Source organism: Neophocaena asiaeorientalis, unplaced genomic scaffold (assembly GCF_003031525.2).
Source record: "Neophocaena asiaeorientalis asiaeorientalis breed wild unplaced genomic scaffold, Neophocaena_asiaeorientalis_V1.1 scaffold346, whole genome shotgun sequence".
Classification (NCBI taxonomy): domain Eukaryota; kingdom Metazoa; phylum Chordata; class Mammalia; order Artiodactyla; family Phocoenidae; genus Neophocaena; species Neophocaena asiaeorientalis.
Genome location: NW_020175400.1, coordinates 2716740 through 2740983, shown reverse-complemented (window position 1 = coordinate 2740983; position 24244 = coordinate 2716740). Strand labels below are relative to the sequence as shown.

Sequence of the window (24244 nt, the reverse complement as noted above, 5' to 3'; positions counted from 1 at the left end):
GGATGGGTAAAGTATGAAGAGCAGAGCTTGGCACATAGATAGTGCTATATAAACACTGGCTGTCCTTCCCCGACCCCTTTCTCTCTTGTGTTTCCTCTGCTGCTTTCGAAGCCACAGATCTTTAGCCCAGTGGGCCTGGCTCTGGTTCCCTATCTCACGGTGAGCACTTTTAGCTCCGGATGGCCCTGAGTAGCCAGCCTCCAGCCCCCAGTATGGACCAGATCTGGCAGGTGTTACGGCTCCCCACTTATTACTTTCAGTTCTGTTCTGTTTCTGGAACTGTGTTTTTGAGCCCATCTGTGCCCTTTTACTTTTCTCAGCTCATATTTTTTCCTGTCGTTGCTGTATACCTGGGAGAGATGGAACAAGTCAACTGCCTGCTGTCTTGACCTAAACCTGGTTAAGTTATTTCATTGGTCACACAGAGATGGTACCTGTCAGGTGTTTCTGAAGATTATGTTACAAGCTAAATGACAAAAGCAGTGTGAGTTTGCATTAGCCAGAGTTTTGAACACAGCAGATAACTCGTCCTGGAAACCACAGAGAGCCCGTCAGTCTGTGGATTCACAGAGGCTTCGCCAGCAGGTCTGTCCAAACAGCAAAGAGTGCGTCACATGTGTTAATTAAAGAAATTGTCTTTTTCCCTAAAGGCTTTAAATGCAGAAAAACTTAGACTATGCTTATATTTCAGTTAAATTGCTTCTTTCTCAGCCTTTAATAGATCACCATCCGATCTTTTCAGCTTTTAGGTTAAATCGAATGAGATCTGACCTGACTGGCCCAGCTGTACAGCTTTTCAAGAACAGTTCATACTCGCAGTAGAGAGGAACAGGTGACGTAGGTACATATTGGCGAGACTCTTATTTTTGCTTCTTCTCCCCACCTTCCCTGACATTAGTAAGTAGGAGTGGAAGTGGGGACAGAGGGACTTCTTGTACGTTTTTAATTCAGTAAGTCTACTCTAGACCAGCCAGGAAACTAGTCAAGCCATCCAATGCATTCCTCTCCTCTCTTTGCAACCAAGGGGATAAGAAGGATGTCTGTTTCAGTTCCATATCACCAGCATCATGTCAGAGAAACTGGAATTCCTGCTAGGTTTTGGTTTTGGCCCTTCACTAACTACACTTAAAAATCCCTATTAAAATTAACACAACATTGTAAATCAACTATACTTCAATAAAATAAATATTTTTTAAAATCCCTATTAGCAAGCTGTGTCATCTTGGATGTTTGTTTCTCGTCGGTTTGACTGGAATAGGTGGCAGGGCTTTGGAGAGATGAGGGACAGGGGCCACAGGTGGAACCCCTGGGGCATCTTTGAGTGCAGTGCTGTGTACTTTTTAGGTCACAGGCCCCTCGAAGAATCTGATTAAGTCTGCAGACCCTCTTCCCAGAAAACTTTCAGACACACACACTTTCATGTATAATTTCAGGGAGTTCCTGGACCGTAGAATTCCATAGGGGACCTACAGACCCCAAGTTAAAAGAATCCTTGTTTTAAGGGTTTGAGGAACAGCCTTTGGGGAACATGGCCCTAGGAGTGAGGTGACATGTCCCCAGAGGTTAAGTTTTAAGGAAACTGTCAGCTCATAAAAGGTCAAAGGTTGATGTAGCTGAAAAGTATATTCTGAGGTCCAGCCTTGATTCTAAATCATGCCAGATAAATTAAAAAAAATTATTTTCTTGCCCTGATGGTGAGTTAAGGAGCTGGGATCTTTTTTTTTTTAATTGGGGTATAGTTGATTTACAATGTTGTGTTAGTTTCAGGTGTATAGCAAAGTGATTCCGTTATGCATATACATATATTCATTCTTTTTTAGATTCTTTTCTCATATAGGTTATCACAGAATACTGACTAGAGCTCCCTGTGCTGTACAGTAGGTCCTTGCTGGTTATCTGTGTTATATATAGTGGTGTGTGTGTGTTCATCCCAAGCTTTTGATTTATTCCCCCCCCTACCCCCACACTTTTCCCCTTTGGTAACCATCGTTTGTTCTCAATATCTGTAAGTCTGTTTCTGTTTTGTAAATAAGTTCATTTGTTTCTTTTTTAAAATTAGATTCCACATATGAGTGATGTCATATGATAACTTGTGGGATGTTTAATTGCCTTTCCTCACTGAGTTGGAACCCCTGCCAGAGATCGTCTACAGTGTGTTTGGGTCCTGTATTTGCCAAAATCACCTCGATTTTAGAAGAGGGCTTCTGAGACCTGTCTGGCCTGGCTGTAGGTCTCAAATGAGTTCATTCGGTTATGCCCCAAACACGTTTTTGAGAGATTGTTTTGTCCTGCCTCTTCTGTCTGCGCCATTGGCCACCAGAGTTCTCATACTGTTTTTAGCAGAGGCTACTTGAAACCATTCCAGAGGAAGCTGTTGCCATAGCTACCTTGGCTGCCAGAGTTACCGTTTTCTCCTTTTTGTTAGCTTGTGGTTTCCCTGATTTTTAAGGTAACAGCTGATGTTCTGTTTTCCTGCCTTGCAGCAAGGAAAAGGATGGAGTTTTGTTGCTGTTGATGTTTGGTTTTTTATGTTTGGAGTGGTGTGTGTGTGTGTGTTCTGTGTACAAAATAAAGCTACCTGAGAAGATGAAAAGCCAGATATGCATGTACATTTTCCATACTCCAGTTTTTAATTTTGGTCTAGCAGTTGAATTTGGTCCACTTTTAGCCCAATTTTGGACTAACGGCTATAGTCAGTTGCCTTCGGTGGGGAAAAATGTGGCCAAGTTCCATTTCACACTGTCTACAACTCCCAGGAGCAAGAACCACTGTGACCTGGGCTGAGCCCGAACTTGGCTCCAGCACCAGGCTGCCTCCAAAGGAGCAGGTGGCTGAATCAGGCCCTTCCTGCTCTGAAAACAGAGGTGAGGCCAGCAGGCAGTGCAGCCTCACCTGGTGGCAACAGCAGTCCCATCTCACGTCTCTGTCCGAGGCTGTAAACACAGCGCCTCACGTGCAGCTGGTGCTCCAGGTGCAGGTTAGGTCTGCAGAGAGATTCAAGGTTGCCTGGTAACAGAAATCAGAGCTCGCCTCCTGGTCCCCCTTGTACCTCTCCGACTGGACTCCTTTCTCCTGCTCTCAACAGGACGCTATTCACAGCATTTTCCAATTCGCTCATCTTAGAAATAAACGTTCATTAGATTAAAAAAAACACCACCCAGCCCGGTTTATTAGTGCTCAGGACTGTTCATGATCTGGGTTGTTGCCAGTCTGTTGGCACTTGTAAGGCACCGATGGGAATCGGCCAGGGTGGGTTCTGCGGACATATCTGGATCATGACAGGTGATCGCTGGCTTTGTCTCTGTGTGGTGGGCTCCTCCCCTCCCCATGTGCTTCTAAACCTGCCTGTACCCCTGCTCCCCAGATCAAGATGAATGCCATGCTGGAGACCCCCGAGCTCCCGGCCGTGTTTGACGGGGTGAAGCTGGCTGCAGTGGCTGCTGTGCTGTATGTGATCGTCCGGTGTTTGAACCTGAAGAGCCCCACGGCCCCGCCTGAACTCTACTTCCAGGACTCGGGGCTCTCATGCTTCCTGCTCAAGTCCTGTCCTCTTCTGACCAAAGAGTGAGTAGACCTCAAACCCACCTGTACACTGGCCTACTGATCTGTCTTTGCAGTGTTCAAAGAAGAACCTTCTCACAATGTGTCCTCAAGGCATCCATGTAAAATAGTGTCATTGGTGTTAAAGTAGCCACCGTCTCAATAGGAGCCTGGCATTTGAATCCTGGCGGGCAGGAGACAGCCTCAGATCTTTGTTGCCTGGAAACATCCCTTCCTCCACGGGGTGGTGTCATCATCCATGACAAGGACTTTGCAGAAAACGGTTGTCATTTTTATGTAGATGCAGAAAGCTTAGACAATATTCTAGCCCTTTATCAAATGCTCTGTTGCCAGTTCTAAGACAGAAAAATCATCCTGACCCAAAGTAATTAATGAGCAAAAAAAGCACAGGCTCATTCATTGGGTACTGTCCCTCTGCCTTATTGAAAAATATACTGAGCATTAACTAAGAGAATCCACTTAAAGAGAGGGTTTTCATTGCAAGTGAACCAGATTTCCCTGCAGAAGCCCCAGGTCTGTGTTTTGGGGGTGGCAGGGGTGAGCACTGCTTTTGATAGAGGAAACCGTAGTTGTAAAACAAAGGTTATCTGCATTCCACATCACGCGTGCTGTCTTCAGGAGATGCCTCGTGAAATCTTCCCCTGTAGATGTCTTCTGAATAACTCCGTCTTCCTGCAGCGCTTGGGACAAGCCTCTCACGTGAGGCAGTGCATGCTCTCTGGGGTCTTAGTTCCTTCCTCCTTCCTCATCATTGCTGCTTCACCTTGTTTGTGCCTCTTCAAGGTTAGTCCTTTCTGCCAGGTGTGGCTTTCCAAATGGATGCTGCTCGGAGAGCTGTCTTATCCCAACCATGTCCCTGGAGCGCCTAACAAAGTTTCTTATACTCAGTGGACAGTAGCAGAAGCTCTTCCCTCTATCCCGGTATAACCTCTCACCACCTCTGTTGGGTGAATGATTCCCTTCTAAGAGGAGATGGGCAGCAGAGACACCTGAGAGTTTGAGCTCTTGCTTTGTCCTCTTTGGTTGTCTAGTTCATTTTCATGTGCTGTTACCCACGGGTGAAGATTTGTGGGTTGCAGGTGTTTTGGGTGTTTGTGTACAGTTTGCTTGTAGTTGTAACAATAATGCCATGACTCCAAAAAGTTGCTGTCAAGTCAAGAGAGACTTATAACTCCGTCATATTGCCTAACACCTGTGGACTGCCATGTACCATATAAATGTCATCATAGTAAATTTGGACCTGCCCCTGCTGAAGGGACTTTACATTACAGTAGGCTCCACAACCATTATCAAGGACGTGGTGTTCTTAGCAAGCAGTGTTTGCGTTGAAAACGCTCCTCTCTGAGGAGCGTGCACAGAATCGGTATGTTTTCAAAATTGTCCAGCATTTTTCTTCCATACTTAATTTAGATAATTCACTCATCTGGCAAGGAACATTGGCACCTGATTTCAGATTGAGTGGGACCCAGTTAGACCCAGTTCCCAGGTCTTCTCTTTGTAGAGAGCTTTTGAAAACCAAGATATTAAAAGCCCTACAAGATTATAGGCAGCTGAGTACACATTTCGACCCAGTGTTGCTTCCTAAGTAATTAGAGGAAGCCCTGGGAAAGTTTCTCCTGTCCAGGCTCTGGATAAACATCACATAAGGTTTGATTCCACACTAATTGTTAAAAGTGTTTTAAAAAAAAAGAAAAAAAGAGCTGATTTTGGCAGGTTTTTTTTTTAACCTCTTTTCTTGTTTTTCTTTGAAAAATACCCCAGAGACATAAGTCCAACAGTTTCTCTTTGCTTTTTCCCCTTCCTGGCACTCTTTCTCGATGAGCCTATGGAACTGTCCTGGCGCTACGTGACCTCTATTGCGATTGCCCCCACCCTCCCTCCTGGGATGGAAGTGCATCCCTGGTCACAGTCTCCTTGGACCTCGTGGCTCTGGCCACCCTCTCCCACCACCCCCTTCATTAACCAGTTGCCACGCTCCTTCCTGGTGAAACCCAAATCAGGGAGAGGTGGAGGTCAGCCTAGGTTAAAGGCAGAGCTGATGCATGTTTAGGACTTAGCTATGGTTTGAAGGTGGCTGTGAGAGGACAATTCCCCAGAAACTATGTACTTCCAAGACCTGTCCTGTTGAGCACAGGACCAGCCCTCCTAGAGCACGTTGGGACATTACTTAAAACAGCTAAATGCCAAACACCCACATTCTCTGACTTGATCGTGACAAATGATTATTAAAGGGCAAAAGGATTCACTTTTCCCCTCCATCTTTTAACTAGGTTCTTATTTTTTATTTATACTCTTAATTTTGGGAAAAACTATATCCTGTGTTCACATAGCATATCACCAAAATGTTTTCCTGTTACTCTCTCATCCACATTACTGCATTTAAAATTTTGAGTATCTCTCATAGGCATTATGCCATTTAATCCTCTTAACAACTTTGAGGTTGGATTCATTTTTCCTCTCATTTTAAGGATGGGGAAATGAGTAGCAGAGGAGGAGACTGGACCCAAGTCTGTGACCCCAGAGCTGGCTTCCTTCCTATCCACAGGGAGGGGGACAGAGACCTTTCTCAGCGTACAGGTGAGAGAGAGGAAGCCGAGAGTAGTGAGGGCCCAGCCCACGACAAGAGTCTCTAGCAGGACTGGCCCCAGCGTGGCCTTCCGATTCCTGCATGACCCTCTTTCTGTTTTAATCCCTGTCAGAAGCCAGTGGCCTTGATGTTCTTTCTCTGTGTGGCGTGTTTGTAACAGCCTTCCATATATTTGAAGCTGAGGGCAGGAAACATATCTGTTATGGGTAAAAGTGCTTCTCCTGGGACTTTGAAGATTTTTTTCCCAGAGGAAGCCTGTCTGCAGCCTTCACAAACAATCATCTAGGCTAGAAATGTCAGTTAATTGATTTACAACAAGCTAATGGTGTTACTCAGTAACCCTGACTGAAAGTGGCCAGTTATTATGACTTATGTCCGGAATCAGGACACAGTCTCTTGCTGTTCTGGTGTAGAAAAAAAAGTCGGTGAAAGGTGAACATCGAAAACCTGTTAGGAGAATAGGAATTTTTTTCCCTCCTTTCAGCACTAAAGTCAGTTTTTAAATCTGTTTTGAGATCACCTATCTAAAGATACATTAGAAGTGAACCTTTTAATGTCTGGAAGAAAACTTTTCTAAGATGGGATGATATGTCTCTTGTTCACTTAGCAACAGATCAATATTTACCTAGCAATTCCTTTTTTTTGTTCTCAAGAAGTGTTTGCTTTCAGTGAAACAAGCAAACTAAAAGATCAAATCAGTATTTAGAAAATGTAGTTGATGATACAGATCTCTTTTTTTTCCCGAATAAAAAATTTAATGCATATTCATTTTTTTAAATGGAGAATAAAGTGAAACATACAAAAATCATCTGTAAGTCTCCTCCTCAGAGATTCATATCATTACTACTTTGGTCATCACCCCTGTGGGGTTTTTTCTGCTGCAGATACTTTCCCCCAACAAAATCAGGGGCATATATAGCATTTGGTAACCTGCTTTAACACTTCGTGTTCCCTGGGAACGTTCCTGGCGGTCCAGTGATTAAGAGTCTGCACTTCCAATGCAGGGGGTACAGGTTCAATCCCCTGTGGGGGAACTGAAATCCCACATGCCTTGCGGCGCAGTCAAAAAATTTAAACAAAACAAAGCACTTGATATACCATGGACATTTATCCACGCTGCTACATATCTTCTAATATTTGATTTTTAACAGCTTCAGAATTATGTCAACCATTCAGATTTCCTAATGGCTGCTGGCAGCAGTGGTGTAGAGGAAAAGGCTTGATTTGAAATGTAGATTAGGATACAAACTGAGGTCTTCTTCTAAACTAGCTGCAGAACCCTGGACCAAGTGACAGGCCCTCTGATCCTTGGTTTCCTTGTGTATAAAATGAAACAGTCTTACAAAGCTACTTCTCATCATGAAGCTATGATAGGAAAGTACTACCCAAGACAGCATCAATGTTCTTTTTATTTATACATGTGGCAGACACCACGTAGACTTCTAATACCCCAGCTTTTTGTTGGGGTGAATGACTCAGTGACTAGAAGTCACAGAGCCATGAAGAAGGGAACATTCTAGAGCTGTGCTTTACATATATCTCTAGTTTTAAGCCATGAAGAAAAGGTTGAGTGTTTCTGATGGTAATTCTTTAACTGTAATGCATGAAAAAAACAGGGCTGATTGACCCCATTATTCTGGCTGTGTATACTACCTCTTTTCCCATTCTAACTCACATTGAACCATCCCAGTGTGGCTTGGGAAATGGGTTGTGCTATGGACTGAATTGTGTCCCTCCCCAAATTCATATGTTGAGGCCCTAACTCCTGATGTGATGGTATTTGGAGATGGGACCTCTAAGAGATAATATGGGTTAAATGAGGTCATATGGGTGGGGCCTTCATGATAGGATTAGTGTCCTTGTAAGAAAAGGAAGAGATACCAGTGCTCTGTCTCTACCGTATAAGGACACAGCAAGAAGGTGGCCTTCTACAAGCCAGGAAAAGAGCTCTCACCAGGAATCAGATTGGCTTACACCTTGATCTTGGACTTCCAGCCTCTAAAATTGTGAGAAATAATTTCTGCTACTTAAGCCAGAAAAAACAATTAAAATTAAAATTAAATTAAATAATAAAATGAAACAGGTAGCTTTCCTGCAGTACCCTTTCAGCACTAACATCCTCTGAGTCTAGGACCACTGCATTGTCACCAAGCACCAGAAGAGCTTCCTGCGGGAAGGACCCTGGGGTTGGGGAGCCCTGGCTACAAGGTAAGGGCAAGAACCCAAAGAGAAGGATTCTCTTGTGTATTTGCCCTCTCCTACCTATTCCCACTCCCCTTGCTCTAAGACAAGGGGACACTGGATCCCATGGGCTTTTATTTTTTTTAAGGACTTTTTTGAGCTATCATTTACATATATTAAAATACACAAACCTTAAGTATACAGCTCAGGGCCTTTTGCATATATATTCACCTGTGTAACTGTCACTCCCTTGTGCTTTACAGGAGTGTCCCTTGTCATCTCCCTGCCTCTGCCCCACTCTGTCACAATACCACTTGAGTTGGGTTCTTCAAGCAGGCCAGCACCCAGGGTGCTACAGTGTGACCCCAGCCTACCTGGCCCGCCTTACCACTCATGGCGTTCTCCCATTGCCTGTTAAGTGCCTACCCCTTAGGTGTTCATCCCTGGCTCCCCCAAATCCCTTCTTTCTCTCTCCACCAAGATACCTCCTTACCCTGTAAGAGAAACTTTAAATAGCTTCAATTCTAAGAAAATTTGCCTGACTTCCTCCAACTCCTCTTCAGCCAGAATGAGGCCCTCTTCCATCTTCCTACCCGTGTTTCCCCAGCATGTAGCTTCTGTGTCCATTTAGCACATTTCATCTTGTTCTTTAGGGATCTGTGTCTGTCTCTTTTCTTCATCAGTGGAGTACATGTACCCCCACATCAAGAGCCATACTCTTGACCAGACAGAACAGGTTTCCTAACAATGCCAGATCTTTAAGTATAATGCCATTCTGTCTCTCGTTTTCCATAGACAGGTGTAGATGAGGGATGTTCCCATTTTGGTGAATGCCACGTGCTCAGGCGAAAGAAACCACACTGTTTTCAGCTTATGCAATCAGTGCTGCTCAGGGGTGCTCCAGGGAATCAGGTGTACTTTCGGCTCTGATCAAGTTTTGTTTATTAGGAAGTCACCATGCTGTCTCTGAAAGTAGATAGATTGGTTGTTTGGTCGTAAATTAAGTCAGGGCAACCCCAGGTCTATGCAGAAAGGCAGTTTGCAGCCTCTGCCCTTCCCTTGTATTTTCCATCACCAGGTCCTCGTTAGAAAACGAAGACAGGAAGCAGGTGCCCCATCTCTGGAAGCCTGCTATTAAAATGTATATATTCCCTGTGGGAAGCCAGGCTTCTACTTTTTCACTCATTAGCAGGCCTGTCAGTATGGGTCATGGTATAGCTGAAGATGAAGGCATTTAGGAGGAATGTGATGGAGCACTTAGCTAATAGACAAGCCTAAAAGCGGGTAGCTGAGGTGTTTTTATTGTATGCAGGAGACATCTGTGAGTCCCTACGGGGTCTGGAGAAGGCAAGCAGTGTGATCAAAACCTCAGCCACATGTTTGTGGGTCCTTTCTTCCACAGAGACAAAAAGGTAATGGGTTTCTTCTGCAACCAGCTGCCACCTGTATTAATAAGAACTGGATGTTATTATTCTCTGTGAGTTTGAGAGATACCTGAAACTTGAAGAAGAGGGTCACACCCATTCCAACACCAAGTCAAAAATAGTAGTTGACTCACCTATGCCATGGTGCCCTTTCTGAGCATTTCCTCTTTGAAGCTGCTTCAGACACTGATAAGAGAATGGCAGAAACCCCATGACCTTTCCATGGATCGTAATGGGTTCATCTGCTGTGGTTTTTTTCTGTTTGTCTCCTCACTCACTGAGAGTACAAACTCCAAACAAGAATCCTATTGAAATGTTGTTCTCATCATAATTAGTCCACGTTTTTAGTTTCCTGCCAGTGGTCCTCCGTTAGTCTTGGTTAATGAACATTTGAAGACCTACTTCTCTGAGACTCCATTGTTGGGAGGTATTTTTAAAAGGTCATTTTTAAAAACTTTTTCATTGTGAACAAAATTTTTAGGGACTTCCCTGGCGGTCCAGTGGTTAAGACTCCAAGCTTCCACTGCAGGGAGTGCAGGTTCGACCTCTGGTCAGGGAACTAAGATCCTGCATGCCACACGGCACAACCAAAAAACAAAAACAAAAACAAAAAATGTTATTGGTTTCTGCACAACTGTGCTTCCTAATTATTTCTTCTCTCAAGCAATACCAATTCCCTCTCTGTTGCAGTCATACACATTCCCTTCCTAACAGTAATATTCATTTTTCTTTTATGCACCCCAAATAAAAGCCTGATTCTATATATAAAATTACTATATATATATATGTATATATATGCAAGATACACTATTTTTGTCCTAATTAGAAGTACTCAACAGAAAATCACTAATTCAGATCTCTCTGATACTGCAGTATATGGAATTATTTTCCAAATCTAAAGAGCAAAGGACTCCGTATATAAACTCCTACTCCCCTTCCCATTTCCTTCCTTGCCTCCTTTTTATTTTACTGTCTATTTGCAGTGGCAGTGTCACAGGGGAAGCTAGGGCAAGGGTCTTGGATATAGACAATTGGTGTTTTCTCAGTCTTAAATAAAACACCATGCAAAAGCAGCTTCACATGTCCCCTTCCAGTCAGATTGCCACCCCTAGACCCCTCCTGGGTAGAAATTCTGGAGCCAGCACTGCTTATTTATAGTGAGTTAAAGTTGAAAAGAATTTGATTATCTTGGGCTTAAATTGTTAATTCCCTCTTGCTCCCAGAGACATTCCAAATCAGATTTAGATCCTTTCCTCCTTGGCTGAACACTAAAGCTTTGTCCTGTTTATAGGATAATCTCCTAATTGCCAAGAGTCTTAATTCTATTGACCTGATTTTACCCATTTTAAGAACTGTGCAAATATTTCCTTAGATGCTTGTGGTAAATCATTAACAATTGATAAGTGGATCTGTAGTGCTCTGGTGAGCTTATTATGTAAGCACCAGACCTTCAAGCATATTTTTGGGAAACTTACATTGCAAGAGAGTTCTTAAAAGATGAAAGACTCAAAATCATCTCTGTTGAGACTGATTATTGATGGTTAGCCTCAGTGAGGACACGTTCTCAGGTGACTTCATCTTAAAATTCCTTGTTTCTGATGACATGGCCCAAACTAAAGCGGTCAAGGTGAGAAAGTTGAGAGTTGTTAAACCTTGGCTACTGTCCTCTGTTACTAGGCTGACCAAACATCCCAGTTTTCCCAGAACTGATAGGTTTCCCAGAATATGGAACTTTCGATGCTAAAACCAGGGAAGTACCAGACAAACGGGGGTGCATTGGCCACCCTCTGTTACTGTCTTCTGCCATCGGATGGTGAGGTTTTTATAAGGGGGTATGCGTTAGGGGTAGGTGTTCAGTTCGCCAGTGGTCAGGTTTAATTTAACTCTTGGATGTTGCCCACCTGTACTGTCTCTGCCCTAGCAGGTCACTTATCCAAGAGGCCAGGAGGAAAATGCTACCATCTTTGAGGCCTCTTGTATTGAATTAAGATGAGTAAGCTGAGCCTGTGGAGAAATTCATCCACTTTCTCTAACCTTGGTACAGGTTGTAGCTTCTTGTTAGAGACTCTGTGCCTTCATGCAGGAATTGCTGAAAGATCTAAAAGCTTCCAAATCCAGAATATTCAAGACTTCTTTGATTTAGTTCAGATGGAAGGCAGCACATCTCCCATGTGCCGTGCACTCATTAAAGCAGTCAATTTCAGTTTCCAAAAACGTATGACCAACCTATTCCCCTGTTCATCATGCCTGAGTTTATTCTTCAGGGCTCTACCATGCCTTCAGAAAGGCAAAAGAAGCATGTGCTACAGCTGATTCCATCACAACGGTGTCAAACCCAGCACATATGGATGGGCAAGTGGGCCTCTGCTCCGTGCAAGGCCGGTCCCATTGCCAAGTCACCCTCTCTTTCAGTCTTTCCCAGACTAGGCTCCAGTGACCATCTTTGTCCACCAATCATCCTTAATTTTGCTTAAACAACTTAACTAAATCCAATTTACTTTATAGGATTTGCCTGGGATCAGATCCACGTTTCCGGTCCTTCTCAATATGTAGTTGACTGAAAATCAATCCAATATCCAGGAGCAGGAAATGGGCCTCATTATCTAGAAACTAAAATTTCCAAGTGTAGCCAACTTTTATCAGTTTCTTATGTTCTACTGATCCTATAAGTTTAGTGCTTACCAATTTTGATGTCAAACTAATCCTTTTGTCTGCCTGCTCCACGACACAGCTCCCTTCACTATGACAGTACACTTGATACTGCAAAGCAGTATATGCTTTACCAGTAAAGTATAATTAAGACAGCAACTTGACTTTGAAAGTGTGTTCTAGAGGGTTAATAAATATGATTTCTAAACTCTAACTGCCCCTGTTGCCATCCAGCGGTGTAGAGGGTTAAGAGCTGACTGCAGTTTTACTTCATCTTTGTCTGAAGCAGCCATGTGTGAAGCGACCAATTTTGGAAGCCCCCAGTTCTCTGTAGCAGCCTCAAGGATACCTTCTGTGCAAATGGAGTCTGTTGGGGGGACTGGGTTTTAGGATCAGAATCTGCTTGGTGGTTAACTCAAGGAAAGCATCTTCCTGGATTTCTAAGGAAATCTACCCCTCCGTGAAATTCTAGGAAGCAAAGCTTTTACTCATACAGAAAGCTGTAATCCTTCACGAATTGTTGTTTCACATGATTGGATGAGATGCCATCCCTGTTACCACCCCAAGTAACTGTCTGCCAGGCTGAGCAGTGCCCTCTCTCAAGGGCTGTGTCCTCAGAGCAAGCACTTCCTCTGCCCAAGGCGGCTGCCTGCGGTGCAGTGTCACCACGAGCCCTGGAAATGAGTCAGCCCTTGTGGCAGCTTGTGAACCACCCTAAATCTCCACCCCATGTCATTTCTAATCATAGAGTGAGGACTCTCGGTCAGCGAGGGTGCCTGGCGTCAAGTTGGAGGGCTTAATTTCTGAGGTAGACAGTAAGAGTCTATAATCCGGAGCATTTGGGAAACCTCCTAGCCTGGAGGTCCAGTGGTTGATCCCAAACCATCTCTGGCCTTGTGGGAACGGAGAGGTCCACAAGAAGCAGCAGGTTGTGTATTTTTCCATGTTTCCACTGAGTACTAATGCCATTGCCAACCAACCTGACTTTCCTGTTGACATGTGGCACCAAATTCTCCAGAACTAGTGTTTTCAGCCAGATAACAAAAGCTTGAACAGTAATTCCTTATTAATATAAAGTGAGAAACTCCATGTTTGTTTAATTTCTTTTTCTTTTATTTTTTTGGCCGTGCTACACGGCCTGTGGGATCTTAGTTCCCTGACCAGGGATTGAACCCGGGCCCACGGCAGTGAAAGAGCCGAGTCTTAACTGCTGGACCACCAGGGAATTCCCCATGTATGTTTTTTAAACTTGAAATCTGCCAAGCCGTAACAGTACAGACTTTTCCTTCCTTAGCATTTCAATAAAGGATGATTCTTCTCAGTGAATACATAAATATGTATTTTTTAAAGTTAGTTAATATTTAGTAACCTGCTCTTCCAGTCTGTTCTCTGTGTGTATACCACACTCGTCCCCTCCCACACACACAGAACCCTTTTCCTCGTGTTTCCATCTCCTCTGCACGTCAAAGTCCTCTTCGTCCCTCAAGGCCTCCCCACATCCTAGTTCTTCCAGCATTCTCAGACTTTCAGTCTTCTTCTGCCCCTTTGGCTCCTACCTAACAACAGGGATGTAAATGATATCTTTCCATGTGTGTATCTCTCTTCTGTATTCTGAGAGGCTTAAGGACAGACACCATCTTAAAATTTTCTTTATTCTCTATGGCTGCTACTTTGCACAGAGTCAGAGCACCCTAATGTTTTTAGGTAGTTTTGGTAGGAACCCAGGTGATTAAGTGTCAGAATGAGTAATTCAGGTAAGTGATAAAGGAGTTTAGAGAAAGAGGGAGATGGTACTATGGTGGCTTGGATGTTGAGGTCTTGTGTGATCCTGAAAGATGAGTTGGTTTGGAAAGAAGAGAAGATGGAGAGGTTGGTGTGAGCGTGAGCCAGTGAAATCCATCCTTTAAGCAAATGCTTCCGGTAGAAAACTGCCTTTGCTCTCCGGGCCAGCACTCTTCACCCACCCACATCTCTCCCCTTGTCCTGCTAACCTCCCAGCCAGCTGGCCTGCGTAACAAGATGATGGAGTCCTCACCGACTTGGCATGTGTCCTCATTGTCACTGCTGTGCCCTGACCCCACAGCCCCTCTGCTCCTGTTGCCCCACTTCCAGGATCTTCATTTGGCTGGACATTGACCATCTCTCTTGCATTTCCCAAACATCTTCTTGGTGCTCTTTGTGTAGCCTTTGGACCTGCCGCCCTCTCTGCCCTTTGTTCACTGTGCCCTTGATTTTGTTTGCTAGTGTGCTTTGGCCCCATCACTAGCCTAGTCTCCATAGCTGCTTCCCGGCCAGCTCTTTGCCAGGTCCCTATGCCATGATCTGGTGTGACAAGAGCGTCTGATTACAGCAGAGAGCCCCAGGTCTTCAGGGGAGAAAGAGGAGGTCAGATCACATGGATTCTCAAATTCCCAGAAAGGAGGTGTTTGGACTTGATCCCACGACCAGTAGTGGTGGTAGGAAAGGGAAGGATGGGACAAATTCCAGATGCCTTTCAAGGTAGAATCAATAGAATCAATCAATCAAATGTTGGTGGATAATGGAATGGCCTTGGGCATTGGGCGGGAAGGGCTGAATCACAGAAAATGCAGAGGTTACTGAGCAGTTGAGAGAAGAATAGAATCATTGACAGAAATAGAGAAGTCCAGTAGGGAAGCTGCTTTCTTGGGGAAAGCTGTTTAGTTTGGGGCAGTCTGTAGGATGTACCTGTGCCCAGGTGCAAATGTGACAACGGTGTGGCTTAGGTGTGGGCTTAAGGCCCGACATGCAGATCCCAGAGCGGCTGCCGGCAGGGGAGAGAAAGACAGAGGGGCAGAGAGAGCTGAGGACTGATGGCTGTGGCAGGTGAGGGTGGGAGGAAGAGCCAGTGAGCAAGCCAGAGATAGGCAGTCAGAAAGGTTAGAGGAGAGCCAGGAGCCCCGGCTGCCACAGAAGCTAGAGAAGGAAGGCGTGGCACGAGACAGTGTCAGAAACCACAGAAAGTGAGGAAAAATGAGGGCTGACCAAAGGCCTTGGAGCTCGGCCAGAAAGAAACAGGGATTTTTAAAAGAATCTTTTGGCTGCACCGTGTGGCATGTGGGACCTTAGTTCCCCGACCAGGGATCGAACCCGCCTCCCCTGCACTGGAAGCACAGAGTCTTAACCACTGGACCACCAGGGAAGTCCCAGAATCAGGGATTTTTGAGGGTGAGTTTTCAGTAGTAGGGTCAGAAAAGAAGTCAGCTCATAGAAACTGAGGGGGAAAAAAAAAATGAGTGTGGTAACCAAAGCTGAGAAAGAAAGGAAGGGGAAAAAATAGGAAGCTAGAGGAGAAAGTCAAATTGGATGAAGGTCTTCCTCAAGATTGGGAAGGTGAATGCCGGGGTGCCAGGCAGAGGGAGAAGTTAGCAGTTGTTGCTCAGGGAGATGTGGAGCCCGGGCTCCGTGGTGAGACCACCTGGGCTCAAATGCCAGCTCTGGCCCCTCGTGGCCAGGCCACTTCACCTTGCTGAGTGTCTGTTTCCTCATTCCTAAAATGGGCATAAGAGCACTTATTTCATAGGTTCAGTATGAAAATAAAAAGAGACAGCAATGGGAAACGGTTTATAGGCCGCTTAGCATGTGTAAGACTTCAGTAAGTATAGCTGCTTTATTGTAGCTATTTTCATATTAACATTGTTAGCTAGATCAGTTATACAAATGACAAAGGGCATCATGTACACCAAGTTCATACAAGAATATTTGGACATCTATAAGACCTCGGTGGGTAAGTGGGTAAAGAATATGACTAGATAATTTCCACAAGAGGAAAGACGAGTAATAAATACCAAATAATGTTCAGCCTTGGTAGCAATGAAACTTTTATAAATGGAGTATTGTTGGATACTCAGAGGAAAATCTGGCAATATGATCAATATGAAATTAAATTGGACACGGCATTAGTCAAGATAGGCAAGTTTATGCCATGGTAACTAATTACCCCTAAATCTCAGTGTCTTAAAACCACAAACATTTATTTCTCACTCCTGCTACATGTTTACTTTAATCAGCAGGAGGGCTCTACTGATTGTATTCCCACTAGGACCCCAGCTGATGGAGGTGTCATCTCCATGTGTGCTTCCATGGCCACCACGGAGGTGGGAAAAGGGCTGAGACAACTCACTGCTACCCAGAAGGGACCCTCAGTCATTTTCTTTCCCATTTCGTTGGTTAAAGCAGGGCTTATGGACACGCCTCACTTCAGGCACACAGACTCACCCTGCATCCAGGAGGAGGGAGTATGATGGTGACCACAGCCACTGACTCCTATCAGCTCAACCTCCTCAGTCTGTCTCTCCACACCATCCCATTGCTTCTGCCTCAGTTCAGGGCATCATCAGGTCTTGCTTGGACTGATCCCATAGCTGCACATCTATTCTCTACCCTTCTAAACACCTTGCAGGCCACCAGGTTGTCTTCTAAAGCACAAATCTGGTCATGTCATGCCCCTGCTCTAAGCCACCTGTGGGGTGAGGTCCAGCATCAGCCTTGCTGCTTCTCTCCCACCCACATGCCTTGTGTTCCCGACACATCAAATCACTCCACATTTACTGATACCCTGTGTTCTCTCTGGCCTGCGTCTCACACTTGTCATTCCTTTTACTTGGAATCCTTCCATACCTTTACACAGACTCCTTATTTGAGAGAACACAGATACCACCTCTTTGAGAAAGGCTTCCTGGTTATCGTCCTCCACGCTCGGAGTGAGTTGTTGGTTATCTCACAGCATCTGGGACTTCCATTGTAGAATTTACATTCATCTGCATTAAAATTAGTTACTAGTTGGTATTCCATGATAAATTATGAAATAACTTACTATTAACAGCAATAACAACAAAAATAACAAATGCCATTGTCTCTTGAGTGGCTACTATCCACCAAGTTCAGTGATTTCAATATATTTTATTTCATTTTTAGAACAACCCTGCAAAATGGGTGTTATTATTCTTCACCTCTACCCTCCAGTTTTTAACTAATAAGTCAATGCAACTCAACAAGGTGAATTGACTTGCCCAAAGGTGCAGAGCTATAAGAACTGAGATTGGACCCTGGTCTGTCTGACTCCCTAGTCCTTGTTGTTTTCTCTCTGCCATGTGTCCTCACTGCCCAGGATCATGTCCAGCACACACTAGGTGCTCCATAACTGTTTACTGAGCAAATACATAAAGGCACAGATCATAAATAAAGGAGCAAAAATGTTGATTCCACTGCTATGAATTTAACACAAGGAAATCATTTAAACAAAGAGAAAAGCTAACAGGCTTGATTAACAGTGGCAGATTGAACACATGTTTATCTTCACCTCTTCTTGAGTCCCCACTAAAATGATAATAAGGGGAAAAAGGGCACAAATTCTCAAGAACATAGAGAATAGGATAGGAGAGGGGAGCAGATGAGTGGAAAGCAGATGGACAAGTAGAAACTAACTTAGAGGAGCAGAGACAGCTGAAACCCCAGCCTACAGAGTGAGAACTCTGCAAGAGTCAGGCTGATTTGAAGGCTCAGGAGTGAGGCATCCCTGAGGATGGGGTGTGAAAGATGTCTGAAACCACGAGGACTGGTGGAGAGTCCCCCATTCTCTTCCCATCCCACACAACCAGGTGACTGCCCTGCCTCCGTCCTGGCAGGAGACTGGCACCTAGAGAGTGGGAGTGAAGCGCCAGGCCACAGAGTCTGTGCGTGGAAAGTCCCAGCCATGACCAGGTTCCCCAAGGAGATGGAAGGACTCGCCTCTGGGGAAACTAGCCTGCCCAAGGGAAAAGTCCCAAAGACTGCTATTTGGGGGTCCTGTAACAGAGGATCAGTCCAAGAAATCCAATATCCAAATTGTCGTAGTTCCAGAAAGAGGCTAGAGCAAGTGAAGGGGAAGAAATTATCAAAGAAGTATCTCAATAGCTATCCCATAAGTATAGGACCTGAAAACTCCAGATTGAAAGAACTTCTGAAATCCTAGCCCAGAGAATGAAAAAGACCTAATCAAGGCTCTTGTGAAATTTTGGAACACTGGCACTAAAGCAAGATCCCAAAAACTTGCAGAGAGTAAGTAAATAGAGCACACACAAGGACCAGGCATCAGAATGACACCAGATCTCAATGGCAGACCAGAAGCTGAAGGACAGTAGAGCAAGGCCTTCAAAATCCTGAGGTAAAACGGTTTTTAACTTGGACTTATATACCAGACAAACTAAACTACTGTGAGGGTAAAATAAAGACATTTTCAGATATGGAGAGTTTGTCTCAAAAAGTTTTTTTTCCAATTTACTTTTTCTCAAGAAGCTAGTGGAAGCCAACTTCCACCAAAAGAAGGAAGTTAGCCAAGGAGTGTGACCATGGGGTCCACAACACAGGAGAGAGGCAAAGGGGCCTCGCAGGATGGGGTGGGGAGGGGAGCCCTTCCAGAGGGAGCAGGCACAGAGGGCTCCTTGAGCAGTGTCTCCAGGATCAAGCAAAACAGGTGATTGTCTGATGTCTTTGACTGTCCAGTGACTTACAGGTCCTTTAGAGTTTGGAAATAAGTTGGTGATTGGTGCAAAGAAAACTGAGCTAATGAGGAAAAGATAAAAGTGGTAACCTGAGGGAAAATGAAGAGTCCTACAAGAAAAATACAATATGTGACTTCGTTGTGACTGATATTTACATAGTTATAATATAAATGCTGAAAATTAATTCAAACATGTTGCTATAACAATATTGAAAAGAATGGGTGGGGTGGTGGAGAAAATGCATGTTTTGGGGTGGTATAAGAGAGTAGGGACAACCACCAGAGTTGAAATACTTGTCTTTCAGAAGCAGGAATTGGGAGTGGAGAAGGGTAAGGAGGCATCTTGTTGGACTTTTTTACTGTGTTGAAAAAAATGAAAAAAATTCTAGAAAGGTAAAAACGAGACGTGGAAAGATATTCTACCAGCGTTGTTTATTGTAGTAACAAACCTTGGGAACAAAAGGATCCCCAATGGAGGCAGCAGCAGTATAATGCAGGAGAAAGAACGTGGGTATCAGGTCAGAGATGTGGAGTTCAAATGCAAGGTCGACTGCCTGCTGGATCTTTAGACACTGTTTCCTGGTGTGTAAAGAGAGGTCCTGATAATACATGTTGCTGTGAGGGGTAAATTACATTATGTAATGTGTCCATAGAAGGTGCCAGATAAATGTTTGCTCTCTAAACTATAGCTAATAAACAGGTTAGAATTTTGTGCAGTCATCCAGAACTTAGTATTATAACTATATGTAAAAACAGGGAGTAAGTGAAAAAAGCAGAGGACAAAATTATATATCTACATATTGATGTACCAATATTATAACTATATCAATACTCTATATTCAATTAGATACAGGTAAAAAGGAAACAAAAGTGAAAATCGTTTCATAAGGGTTGTGTGGATATAGATGATTTTTATTTTGTTTTTTTGATGATTTTTAAACTTTTGATTTCTTCTAGCTGTTTTAGATTGATATGAAATAAAACTGAGGACTCTGAATATACGTTTCATCCTTCATAGTTTTGAAAGTCGTTTGTAGTTCATTGCTAATAATAGGTATAAGCAGTGACACCAGCCGTTGTCTTTTGAATCTGTCCTTCATGTGTAAAGAGAGATGTGCTTTGCTTTAGCAGAACTTTCTAGAATATGCTTATCTGTATGACTTTGTGATGCTCTCTTGTCCTGTGGACAAGTATGAAGGTTTGTTGCCTAAGTTGCTGTGAGTTTTCACAAGGGTGGAGTCGTTGACTATTTGAGGAAATATTTATCTGTTCCATGTCATAGCAAAGGGCTGCCATTTCAACAGGGCTAAACCACAGCCTTCAACAGTGGCTTCTTTCAGCCTTTTGGAACTGCATTCCTCTTATTGAAAGCTCCAGGGCAGCTGCATCATTTCCTTCCTTTTACATTTCTGCTCAAGAAGCAGTGTCTGCATTTGCCAGTAGTTCCCTCATCAACCAGCAGAGTCTATGACCTTGTTCTGTCCTTCAGTGTTGCCCTTGTAGGCTCTGAGGTTTATCAGAGTAAATTTATTATAGTTACACATATCATAAACATCCTCAACTCCTGGATAGCTTATATTTATATTTATTTTTACAACAAAGGTTACATTCCCATGAAAAGATTCCCCCAGACATCATCAACCAATGTTTCCCTTCAACCAATGTTTCCAGTTTCTTGACTATTTTTCCAGACATATTTTATGCAAAAACAATTACACACACACACACACACACACACACACACACACACACACACGCTTCTTTTCCTTTTATTGCACAAATGGTAGTATTCTGTATACTCTTCTGCATTTTGCTTTTCTTCATGAAATACCACAGAGGGATTCTCCCATATGAATGTAGGAAGAGCTTCCTCCACATGTCTTGACTTCTTAGTATTCCACAATGGACCATCATTTGTTTAATTAGTGTGCTAGAGGGAGGTTTCATTTATTTCCAACCTTTTGCTTTCACAATGCTGCAACAGATAATTTTACATTTACATCATGATGCACACGTGTCTGTGTAGGATAAGCTCCTGGAAGTAGAATTGCTGGGTCAAAGAGGATGCGTGTGGAAAATTGTGTTAGCTAATGCCCTCAGGGCTATCCCCACAAGCACCGGGAGTATGAAAGTGCTGTTTCTCCCAAACCTTGCTAACAGAAGGGGTTCTCCTACATTTTTATATCTGCCAATCTGATAAGCAAAAAGTATTTTCTCACTGTGGTTTTAATTTGTATTTCTTTTATCAAAGAGGCTGTGCATCTTTTTTATATTTAAGAACTGTTTTTATTTCCTTTTCTATTAACCTCCTATTGGTAGCCCCTGCCCAATTTTCTGATGGTCATTGGTCTTTTCAGAATCACCTGAAAGAGCTCTTTAAGTACTAGGGAGATTAGCCCTTTGTGGTAGGAGTTGCAAATATTTGTTCTCGGTTTATCATTTGTCTTGTGACTTTGCTCATGGTGGTATTTGCCATGCAGAATTTTTTTTAAACGTTTGCATAGTCAAATCGTTGGATCATTTCTTTTGGCTTCTGGGATTTCTGTTTTCCTCTGAGAGGTCTTCTTCATTGTACAATTATTTTAAAAAACACCAAACTTTCTTTTGGCACATATATGCTTCATTTTTTACTTTGAAATGTTTAATCTCTCTGGAATTTGTCCTGGTGTGAAGTGTGGCTCCAACTTCATTTTTTGCTAGATGGCTACCCTTTGCCCAACGCCACTTATTGAACAAGTCATCTTTACCCCATTTATTGAAACACCACCTTTTTCTCCTGCTAAGTTTCCTGGATGCATTTAGACGTATTTCCAGTCTGTTCCATTCTGGTGATAATCCTGAATATATACCATAAGCAGATTTGTAGCTTTTTAATACGTTTTACTCTGGGCAGTGGGGTTGGTTCTGCTACCCCCTCACTGCTATTCTTTTTCATAATATCCTTGACTATTACAGCTCGTTCGTTTTTCCATATGAACTTTAGAATGCTTGTTTAATTCCAGATATAAAAATCCTGTTATTTTTACTGTGTCTCTGTGACATTTATAGATAATTTAGGGAGAACTGGCGTATTTGCGAGGCTGAGTTTTCCAACGCAAGCTCGTTTGTTCCAGTCTCCTGAGCCCTAAAGAGCTTTATACACTTTCCTTCTTATCCCCTTCTCGTGACTGTGAACTCCCTGGGAACAAGAACAGAGCCAGGTTTTGAGTGTGGGGCAGTAGTAAGGATATATATAATTACTGACAATAGAAGCATGTTTTTAATTAACTATTTTAAGAACCATGTTTTTTCTAACGTCATTGTTTGCCATTTTGTGAATTATTTTCTGCATATCAAAGAAAGGCAAGATATGTGCCCATGTTGAATGCTAACATTTTAATTCTTACAGTAATCTCTTGATTAAAGTGTTCTTAAAAGGGGCATTCCATGTAGATAATCCAGGAACCTCACATGTAGCTATTCCAGTTCCTCCCACACTAGGAATAGTAGCAGATACGATGTGATATTTCAGCTCTTATCTTCCTGCCTAGCCCTGGAATAGATTTTTGAGGTGATCTTGGCCTGAGACGTGGCCAAAAAGGGTTGGGCAAAGAGCAGACCACTGACATTTCTCTGCGTGTCCTCCAGACAGAAGAGGGCTGAGCGGGGAGACAGGGACAAAACGAAGGTGTTCTGTGCATTACCATGCGCCCTGTCTGGTCAGCAGAGGCAGTTTTTTCAAATCCATGATTTAGCGATAAGAAAGGTAAGGTGGGGGAACAGTTTAGCATCTTGAGTGCCAGACTCCAGGAGCTGTGATGTAGTCCCCTAGTTAGGTAACTAATATTTGACTGGGTCTTTGCAGGACTAGTTCTTTAATGTATGGTATTTTTTGGTGGAACCCTGGAGCCTCGTAATAAACTACGAGCCCACTTAGAGCATAGTGTCCAAACCAGGTTGAGATATACATGAGGAGAGAGGACTGTGCTTCCTCCCTTCTGTATACAGAGGACTGTGACCAGAGCTAGATGTGCAGGAAGATTGGGACTTCCCTGGTGGCCCAGTGGTTAAGACTGCACGCTTCCACTGCAAGGGGCGCGGGTTCGATCCCTGGTCAGGGAACTAAGATCCCGCATGCTGCATGGTGCGGCCAAAAAGCAAACAAACAAAAAAATATGCAGGAAGTTAATGGGATCAGAGACCTTTAACATGTGAATGCAGTTCTGAGGGGTTTTAACTGGTTTTCTTTGAACTTTAAAATTGAGTTTATTTTTCCTCAGAGCAAAAAATGTGTGGTTTCTTTTTAAGTGGTTTTATTGTCACTCATGTGCTTGTTCTTGCTAACATTCGCGTTTCATGGCTTTCACAAGGTACACAATGGGTCGTAGATGGGCCAGTGTCCTGTATTTATTTAGAAACCAGTCTCAGGAACAGAAGCTGATTTCTCTCATTTACTTAGGCCACTTTTGGTCATTTCAGGCAGAAACAACCCACTCTGCACTGGAATTTTCCTGTGCATCATCCTGCAATTCAGGAATAGAGCATCTAACAACAGCAGTTTTGAAAATGTAATGTGTGACAGCTGTGAAGAACTGTTTACCCCGCCCCCCCAGTGGGGAAAATGCTGTGTTCAAAGCGTATTTCTTTCTTTCTTTCTTTCTTTTTTTTTTTTTGGTGTGGACCATTTTTAAAGTCTTTATTGGATTTGTTACAGTATTGCTTCTGTTTTATGTTTTGGTATTTTGGCTGCGAGGCATGTGGGATCTTAGCTCCCTAACCAGGGATGGAACCCGTACCCTCTGCATTGGAAGGCGAGTCCTTAACCACTGGACCGCCAGGGAAGTCCCCCAAATCATATTTCTGATGAGCCTATTAATGGGTGTTGGGGAAGCTGAATATGCCACTTGACATTTTGAGATAAAAGGCCCAAGGTGTTTGCTTCCAAAGCTAAAATGATGGAGTCCTTTCCCAGCCTCAGCCTTGCCTCCCCAGTAGGACTGGTGTCATGTGGTGCAGGGTCTCCTCCACCTCTGGGCCTCCTGCAAAGAAGGGGCTTCCAGGGGCCTGTGTCCTAGTGGAGAAGGGTGAGGCCCAGTGTTGTAGGCACACAAAAGACCATCTGGCTTCAGGCCAGCCAGGCTGGACAGGGGAAGAGAGGCCACGAAGGGAACCAAAGGGATCTGTGGTAGGAGCAGCAAGAGTCCTGGGTTCAAGGTCTATGAAGGGGAGGCTCTGGCAGTTCAGGATCCAGGATAAGTATCTACAAACTGTTCCCCTAAGTCTAAAGAGTTCTGCCCCTTCCCTGCTTCCTCACCTCCTCTGTGGGGACACAGGCTTGTAAAAACAAACACACACACACACACA

General features: G+C 43.7%; 1 protein-coding gene across 3 annotated transcripts in view; it reads left to right on the top strand.

Annotated features, from left to right (window-relative positions):
* The window catches only part of ABHD2 (abhydrolase domain containing 2, acylglycerol lipase), a 110236-nt gene that overhangs the window by 23960 nt on the left and 62032 nt on the right, over nt 1-24244 (top strand). For 2 of the 3 annotated variants that reach the window (XM_024766453.1, XM_024766455.1), the window contains exon 2: nt 3365-3564. In XM_024766453.1, coding sequence (XP_024622221.1) covers nt 3371-3564 — 194 coding nt within the window. In that variant the 5' untranslated portion in view covers nt 3365-3370. Of the gene's footprint in view, nt 1-742; nt 842-3364; nt 3565-24244 lie in introns of all 3 variants that reach the window. The other variant, XM_024766454.1, reaches the window with a different exon arrangement.